General features: G+C 36.5%; 1 protein-coding gene across 1 annotated transcript; it reads right to left on the reverse strand.

Moving 5' to 3' along the window:
• Positions 1-200: 200 nt before the first annotated feature.
• On the reverse strand, positions 201-9199 carry CAV2 (caveolin 2). The gene is made up of 3 exons (XM_044679949.1): positions 8498-9199; positions 7849-8036; positions 201-1627 (listed from the first exon to the last, which is right to left on the reverse strand). The coding sequence occupies exons 1-3, from the start codon at positions 8645-8647 to the stop codon at positions 1477-1479; spliced, it is 489 nt and encodes a 162-aa protein (XP_044535884.1). The 5' UTR covers positions 8648-9199; the 3' UTR covers positions 201-1476.
• Positions 9200-9548: the final 349 nt, after the last annotated feature.

A 9548-nucleotide genomic window follows, 5' to 3' on the forward strand; every position in this document is an offset into this window, starting at 1 on the left:
TCTGACTCTGGAACTAGGCTTCTTTTCATTCTTCCACCCAACTGGTCCTTGTTCTGTTTTGCATTAGTATCACAAACAACTTGCTGTAGTAACTTGTTCATCTGTATATGAGATCAGCAGCACTTAACTCTGTAGGCGAGTCCATGTACCACTGTATACATGTATCTCTCTGATCAAAAAAGAGGTCAGCAATAGTTAAGTGCAGTAGAAATTGCTTTTTTTTATGGTCAAATTTCAGGAAAACAAAAAGTATGTCAAACAGCACCAAAATCACTTAAATGAAAAATGAATAGATAATAGGAATGTCAAACATAAGTTTAGTGACTGAATACAAGAAAGCAAGCTCTTCCCCAACCTAAAGTATCATTTAGATACAGATTATTTCAAATTTTATGTCATAACTGATGATAATTATTGGGTAGAATTTATTGCCATCCGCATTTACTCTAAGCATTACTTATAAGACATATTTCAGGTACTTTTGTTTTACAGTGTCTAATAAGAAATCATTTCATGCTAATCTTTTACATTAAATTCTTAAAGAAAAATATATGCTTTATATAATCATTTCAGTGCAATCTCCCTTATCTAAATTTCTTCTTCTTCTTTGATTCACGTATGGATAACTCCATACAACATAAGAGCTCTACAAGATTCAAAATAACAGTCAAGGTGCTTTTTGGAAAATTGATAAAGCAACATTTACATTAAGTACAAAATATACAATAAAATAGAACCTCTTCTTAAATAGGGCAGCAGGTGAAAGAATAGTCCTCCAAATTAGGCAACACCTTATTTTAAGGGATATAATTATGGGATTGTATGACAGAGCTTAAAGGGGAATTAGAGGTCATCTAGTCTAACTCTCATTTTTAGATGAGGAAACTGACACTCAGAGCATCAGCGTCTTGCCCAAAGTTACTCAAGTCACAAATAGAACAACCCAACTTTGAACTTGGGTACTTGGTTCCATATGATGTGCATATTCCAACACACCATATTATCTCTCATCATGGTTCTACTTTTCACATTTACATGTGTTTGTGCTATTGAAGTATTTACATCATTGCCTACTTGTGCTTCTGCAGTTTATTTTGTGCCTCTAACTACCATGACTTTTCAAAGAACATATACTTAGATATTTGAACTATACCACTCATAGTTCAAATGAATGACTGCCATAAAATGTAAACTTCTGTCCTCAGGAAAAAATTGTATTCCATTAAAATTAGGTGTTTCCAATGATTTAGATAACTCTGGCAAGCAATTCTGGATATGGACTATGTGGCTAATAAATCATGAAACTATTACCCAGGAAGAAATCCATTTCAGTTTTTAAAGTCCCAAATATATTTGTTCCCCTTTTAAAAAATCATCTTAAATAGAATAGTTTGGAAATGAACAGTAGTGCTTCTACATTACAGCAACCAAAAGTATTATAGTATATTAGGTTTCCAGCAACATGGTCCATATTGTTCACTCATGACCTAGTCTCAGGCTGATTGAAGAGAAGATGAGTCCCATGCTTTTATACAAGGGAGCAACGAAACCATCTGTAATGCTGTGCCATACCGTCTGCACTGAAGGCAAGACCATTAAACAGGTCTTTACGAAAGGCACCACAATCCTAGAATACAAGCAAATAATTTAAGATAAATTAGTGTGAAAAAAAGTCACCAAATAAGTCCACTGATTATTATGTATTCACAAAATAGAACAGATAAGAATTTATATAAATCTCCATTGGCGGTTTAAAAAAGAATTAAATTTGTCCCTTTACTAGTTATATTTATGTCTATATCTAAATATGCCTATATCTATCTTCTATAGCTATAGCTATACAAATAATGTATACTGGTCCAAAAGTACACTTAAAGCTTTTAAATATTTTACTTTTTCAAGTAATATAGTTGCTAATTATACTAAAAAACCTAAATGGAGGAAAACTGCATATTGACTAGATTATATTATACAGCTAGATGAAAGGCCTGTTGAGTTATTCCATCTACATAAGCATTTATATAATGGACGGAAGCTACAGATAGACAATGAACTGTCTCTGGGATAAAGTACTTGGAGAAAAGTAGAACACTTAGAAAACTGTGTAGCTCTTTAAATAATCCTAAACCGTTTGCTGCCACAAAAACCCACTTTTTAAACACTAATGTATGTCTGGTGAAATATGATGCTGAATCATGGTATGTCATGATCTTAGAAACATCAAAAGTATTAATTACTTAAGAATCAATTGAAAGATAGCTGGAAGATTCACAGTGTATTACTAGTTATCTAATATATATTTGACAAGCATCACCAGAGATCTCATGGAAGAGATATGTGACTTAAAAAGGAAGTGAGCTGCTCAACAGAGAGATAACTCAGGTGGTGCCTTAGTGCCCCTGAGACTTTAAGAGTTGAGGAACAAGTCCTCCAACGCTTTGGGTGGATTGTCTATGAAGGACTTATAAGAAAGGTATGGGACAGTTTGAAGTGATTTTATCTATATTGGGAAGAGGAAGAGTACTCAAACCAATGAATACATGGATTTATCCAAATATTTTGGATATATTTGTCTTTCAGTTCTAAACTTTTAGAGTACTAATGCAAGAAAACTTCCCTTTGGTTTATGGAATATGCCTTTTAAAGTAGCTAAACACACTCACAATTTTAGCCATCTTTATATTTTTTTAATTGGAAAATTCGGTTAGCTCTCCAACTCAAGGAAACATAAATGTTCTCTAAAAAGGTTAAACTTAAAATTAAAATACCAGACTCTAACATATTTTTATTAATGGCTTTCTAGTGGGCAAGATTAAATAATGGAAAAATGTTATGTTGTCCCTTAACAATGTAGCTCATTGATCCTATACCCAGAAAATGTTATCTTCCAACTACCCTGAAAACATGACCATAAACAAACCTGATATAACAAAATTATCTGTGACAGCTGCTAATTTAATTCCTTAACACTTGCCTTATATGTCTATAAGACATAACCAGTGAAAGTAGTAGAACTTAAGAAAATATTCATTTTCTAAAACTCTCCCTTAAGTTGTGATATAGGATTGTGATGGAATACTATTGTTTTTATTAGAAATGATAAAGGGGATGGGTACAGAAAAATCTGAGAAGCTTTATTTGAACTGATGCAAAGTGAAATGAGCAACTAGAAAAACATTGTATGTAATAATATCAATATTGTAACAATTGATCAACAAGGTTAATGGATAAAAACTATCAATCTCCAGAGAGAACTGATGAACTCTGAATTCAGATTGAAGCATATATTTTAACTTTATTTTTCTTGATTCCCCCATGCAGATAATATGGAAATGTGTTTTGCATAATCTTTCAAATGTATAATGGGTATCCAACTGCTTACCTTCGAAGTCAGTAAAGGAAGGAGAAATTGAAATTCAAAATTTTAAAAAGTCTTAAAAATAAGCTTCTCTTTCTTTCTCCCTTTACAGCAAGTAAAATGCAGCAGAGTGCTTTACAATTATTAAGTGCTCAATAAAATGCTGAATTGAGTGTACTATCTTGACTTCACATATTACACCATTTTGCATATATAACAATTATAATAATTATTATGGACCTTCCTTGAAGAATTGTATAAAGCAACGATTAAAAAGCTTAAAATAGTAATCCCTAAAAATGTCTTAAGCATTACATAAGTGTTAAGCATTATTCTGGTATTGAATTACTACATACTAGAAAAACTAGGTTATACTTTAAGTAATCTTATTATATGTTATTAATTTTTCCAGTATGATTGCAATTACTTATTTTTCCAACTTTGGACCACTTTCAAAATAAGCTCTTAATTAACCTTTATCTTGGTCATCATGCTCCATGAGCACATAGGTATTTTTTAACTTCTCATGATTGCTAGTACCCACAGGCTATAATGGTGTCTTTCTCTGCACTAATTCTAAATGCAAGGTTTACTCTGCCATACAGGATAGTGAGGTTGATCTTGGATTATCTTCATTTAGTTTCATATGGCATAAAATAAATGAAAAAACTGACAGTTTCTAAAGAATTTATTTATTTTATCTTTTGACATGAGCCATCAGTTTGCCTCTCTAGACAACTCAAATTCACCTTGTAATCTAGGCAAAGTAGCAAGCACTTAAAGCAATTGCATGGGACAATTAATTACAGGGTGATGTCAATACTAAGTAGTAGGAACAAAAGACTAGATGTTGGGAACTCTTGACTTCTGATCCCAATACATTATTCACTTACTGTGTGGCCTTGGGCAAATCACTTAAGTATTAAAATGTGAATAGGAAACGCCAACACAGACCTGGATATGGTGAGGAGTGTTTATTTAGCATTGAAAAAATGATATCTCCATCATTCACAAAAATTAGGCCTATTCCTCTATTTAAATACCATCTCCTGTGGAAGGTCTTACCTTAACTCCCCAAGATTCTAGGACCTTCTCCCTTAAAGGAGAAAATACATCTTCTTTGATGCATTTTCTATATAACTGTATATTGTCTCCCTACTAAATGCAGGCTCCTGGAGGGTAGAGATTGTTATTGCCTTCATATAGTTAGCGTGCATGACAAATTTGCTGATTGACTTCTAAATCAATACATAGTAAGAAATGATGTAGAACACAACTTCAAATTGATAGCCTACAAGACAAGTCAATCAGTATTATAATTAAATAGGAAAACATGAAATTGATACTTCCCACAGCATATATCTTTCCATCCAACTAAATGGAAGTTAGAGTCATACAATAAATGCTAACTTCCTAGTTAATCAATAAAGAGGGTACTCTACCTGAGGGCTTTTGTTCATATTGTTTTATTTTGGGAAAGCCAATATTTTCTGATTTTGAATTTTATAATTTCAATGTTTCACAAAATTTAAACTAATTTTAGCACTGAACTTTCCAAAAGGTTCCCTCCGAATGACCAAATCAACTAGGGCTCACAAAAAATTGTACAAGTTCATGAATTATGGCAATTATTTTAGCCAAACAAGTACTAGGCTTAGGATGTATAATGTGTTCTTGTCTATATGTTGCTATAGGACTATCAATAAGCAAATGTTTGGGTTGACCAAAAGTAGTAATGAATTTTCAATAATCTAGCCATATTCTAGGCAACTTTAGTTTCCTTATAGCCAATGAACCTTCAAGACGGATTGCCTGGGTCTATTCTGTGGCACATCAGAAAGAAAAGGAAAGTTAATTGACCCAGATAGGGATAAATTGTACTTTTGACTTTGGTCTCATAGGCACAATTTTTAATTATAAATTATTATTTTTTAAAATTTATTTTTAAAATTTATTTAAATAAATTATTTTTTAAAAGAGCTGCCTTGGCTTCAGGTTTAATTATTGCTTATTATCTCAGCTTGTAGGTACCATTCTCTTGGCAAATTAGCAAATGTATCTATCTTTGTTTCCTTTCCCAAGGTCTTCCTTTAGTCTAGCTTCAGATACTGGAGAACAGATAGTTATTGTGTGATGGCAATGTAAGTCATTAATAATGAAGCCATTTTTTCTGAGTGTGAACTAACCTTTAAGCAGTTTTTTGAAATTACTCCCTTTACTTTCAATCACAGCTGCCTGATGACAGATGTGTGGTACAATTAAATATTAATGTCTCATATGCACATAATTTGAAAAACAGACTAGTTAAATAATACATATTACATGGCTAAAAACTGGTAGGATGACTCATGGGTGGCAGGACCGACCACAAGTGGAACAATAACCCTTCTTTGTAGGCTAATCAGGTGTAGAAAAGCATCGTTTGGTTAATTATATTTTTATTCACAACTTTCCACCATTTAACTTATTTCAACTTACCATAAAATCTTTGCACAAAGCTTTCCTTCATTGTTATATAACTATTAAAGTTTGTATTTGTTAAATGCTGCATAAGGTAATATCTCACATTAGCTATGTAGTCATAGTATTATTCATACTTAAATAGATAGTAACTGGCACAGAAGTTAAAGAATTAGCATGATACTCTATCCTAAGTTATAGGCCTGTGATTCTTATTCTGTGTTGTTTGGTGAATATGTTCTCATCTTTGCTTATTCTTTTAACTAAGCAAATACATTTCTGACTGAATATCAGACTTTCCAGAAAAGTTTCCACCAGATATGTCTTTCTTTGATAATTTGGAATTTCCATGTGCATTTCTGCACTTAGTCCTTCATATTAGACTATTATCTCATCTCCATGAGGCTACAGGGTTTCTACAGCACCAGTTAAATTTCCCTATAAAATAACCCTAACCAGCCCACTGAATCACTATTCTTAACAGACTATTAGCATTCGAATTGTGAAGGAAAGGCAAGTAAAGTGATAGGTTGATGTTGTATCTAGCTGTAACACTTTAAAAACTGCCCATGATATTTTGTGAATCATCGTAGCAGGTAGAATCACTATGTAACTTGACAAAGAACACAGAGAACACCTCAAAACGTTTCTATTCATGGTGTTTATATCATATGAGGGCGTTTGGAAATTGTGTTGCTATTGAGGCAAACAGTATTATGAATAACCATTCAACCTCAACCTGAAAGGCCAAGCTTCAGTTTCAGTATGAGGTTTCCATTTCTTAGCTTTGAACAGTTTAAATCATCACCCAGAGAGGCAGTAGTGTGGGTTCCAATGTGTTTAACATTTATCACCTGTTTTGCTAAAAGAATGAAAAACAAGCATGGTGATAGAATACTTATATTTAAAAAGCAAAGTGTAAAGGAGCAACTGTTCTGTGATGATATCATATTTAGTAGTTAAATTTGTTCATGGGACCAGACCACCTCAAATAGAAGATCTCCAGCTGAGGTTATATTTTCTTGCTGCCACTTTTAGACTATTAATCACTCCTAACCTCACAGAGTTGTTATGGACAAAAAAAAGCTCTTTGTACATAGACCCTATTCTGATAATATTTGAAATATAGAGATGGATTCTCTCTGAATTATTTTCCCTCAGAACAAAGTAGATATTTAGAACTAATTATCCTTTAGATAAAATAGCATTTCCCCTTTTGCTGATTAGTTTCTTTTAACAGATATTAAAAAAAAACTAATTTCATGACATAGAAATAATATGAATGTGAATAAGAGCATCTCCTCCTTCTATTCATGTCCAGTGGAGCTCCATATTCCTTTTTTAATTTTATCTTATTACCCAGTCTTTTCTCACTAGGTTGTAGTAGAGTTGAAAAAAAGTTTTGGGGTAGAGTGAGGAGAGAAGGCATTCATTTTTTCCAAAGCTTGAGTCTTCATCTGCCATAATGGATGGATCCCTTGTCTAACAAAGTTTCTCTTCTTAATATGCCTATCTATTCTCCTTATTCCAGGCATCCCAGAAAACATTATTTAATTGAATTTTCAGACACCCAAGTACAATTCCTGTCACTCAGATTCTGCCTAGAACTAATTTTATTTTATTTTTTGGTGGGGGTTTGGTACTGAGTGAAAAAAAAAAGTGATAAAGAAGAGTAAGGCCTAGAACCTTGCCTACAAGTTACAACATGGCTCTGTAAATTTGCCCAGTAGAGGCATGTGGCAGGAGGCATAGCCTCTGCCCACTCCACTCCCAGCCCCCACCCAAAGAGTGAAGTCACACCCCCTTTCCACTATGGCACTATAAATCACATCACTTGAAATATTCCAAGATCCTGCCTCAGAATTCTTTAGATTGTTCTTTTTAGAACTACCAATTCCTACTTTGAGAGTGCAGATGTTGCACTCTTGACTCTAATTGGGCCCAAGGTGATAAAGCTGGAGAAGCAGGTGGGAAAGGGACTATCCTAAGGTTTCAGCAAACAACAGCATCAAGGTGACAAATATTCTCACCAGATGTGCAGGCAGCTGAGAGTTGCAAAGAGAATTCCTGCCACAAAGGCCAATGGGATAGCCAGGAGCACAGTTAGGACCTTGTAGATCAGGTACTTGCTGACCTCAAAGAGTGCATGGCTGCAGATCCAAACTTTATCAAAACTGTGAGTGGACTCGGGCTCTCCAATCACATCCTCAAAACCCATCTGTGGAAACAAGAGATACCCACATCAAACCCTTAGCAAGCCCTCACAAAGGCACACAACGATGGGGGTGGGGAGAACTGAGACTAGCTAGACCTGTAGTCCAGGAGGGGAATAGAAAATCATGACAGAGTCCCAATCTTACGATCAAAGTCAGAGTTTGGCTATAGAAGTTATCCCATGTTTGTTCTTCCTTTTTTTTTTTTTTTTTTTTCTTTCTTTCTTTCTTTCTTTTTTTTTTTTAATGGTAGAATGGGGTAAGAGAGACACGGGAATCCTATCTTCTGCCGGGAGAAGGGACCACTTGGCTCTTTCCGCCCAGTCTCTGGTCCATCTCCGGACGTGGTTGAGACTTTTTTGCTAGGCAAAGCCCTGGCTCTCTTTTTCCCTCTTTCCCTCTTATTCTCTCACCCTTCCCTCTCCCTGTCCCCAGCCTCCAAGCCTGTCCTCCCACCGCTTGCCACCTTCAGATGAGTGTTGAGGCCCCGTGGATCACGGTCCTGGATGGACTTCACGCATTTCTCGGGCTCCGGGTAGTCGAGACCGCTGTTGCGGCTGTAGGAATCCTCGTCCATGTAAATCTGGGCGTCCGCCTTCTCAGTTTCCAGCCCCATTGCTGCTCTCCCAGATGGGTTTGCCGTGGCCCCAGGGCGCTGTGGCCCCTGCTGCCGCCGTTGCTCCCGCTGCGGATCTCCGAGTTGCGGCCCCAGCCTTCCCTTTTCCTTCCCCTTTCTCTTTCCACCCAGCTTGGTCCTGGGCGGGCGGCGGCCTCTTTCCCCTCTCCTGGCTTCCCGTTGGGCTGTCCCGGAGCCCCGCCCTGCACCCGGGTGAGCCACTGGAGGAGGGACAGAGACAGTGAGAGGGAGAAAGGCCCCAGGTTCTCCAGCACCCTCTCGGATACCCCTCGACCTCCCAAGCTCGGCTCTCTACTTTGCCCCTCCCTGCTTCCAAAAGACTGCCCGCCTCAGCGTCTCGGCTCTAGTTCCCAGGGGGGGTGGTTGTTTTTTATTTTTATTTTTTTTCGGAGGGGGGAGGGAAAGGGGCCATCCCTCTGGGTCAGATTCAGTGCTTTTAAGAGCAAAGCCAAGTGACTTCCCATACTAACTCTCCCCAACCTGGGATGCTGAAAGAGTATTTTTAATCTACTCTCCCCAGAATCCCTTAGAATTTTGGGGTCCTCTACTGAGAAACTCCCAGGATTCAGTGACTTGCGGGAGATTTGTTGACAGGTACTTTCTGCCTGAAATACCCAAAGATAGATCAGGCCTCTGGAGTAGGGGATAGAAGTGTTCACAGAGCTTCAGGGAGGAACAGTGGGCTGATCCTTGTTCTTGGGAGCTTGAAGGAGAGGATTGGTGGTAGTAGAGGGAGTGACTCAAGACTTCAGTTTCTCAATATATTTTTTAAACATTCCTCCCTTCCTCCAATTTTGACCCTTTGAAAGGATTTCATTCCCAACAAAGACACAACCAAAAATCTGAAACAGCCTTAGCTGGACCACTTAACTAAAAACTA

The sequence above is a fragment of the Gracilinanus agilis genome, chromosome 5 (genome assembly GCF_016433145.1).
Source record: "Gracilinanus agilis isolate LMUSP501 chromosome 5, AgileGrace, whole genome shotgun sequence".
In the NCBI taxonomy this organism is placed as follows: domain Eukaryota; kingdom Metazoa; phylum Chordata; class Mammalia; order Didelphimorphia; family Didelphidae; genus Gracilinanus; species Gracilinanus agilis.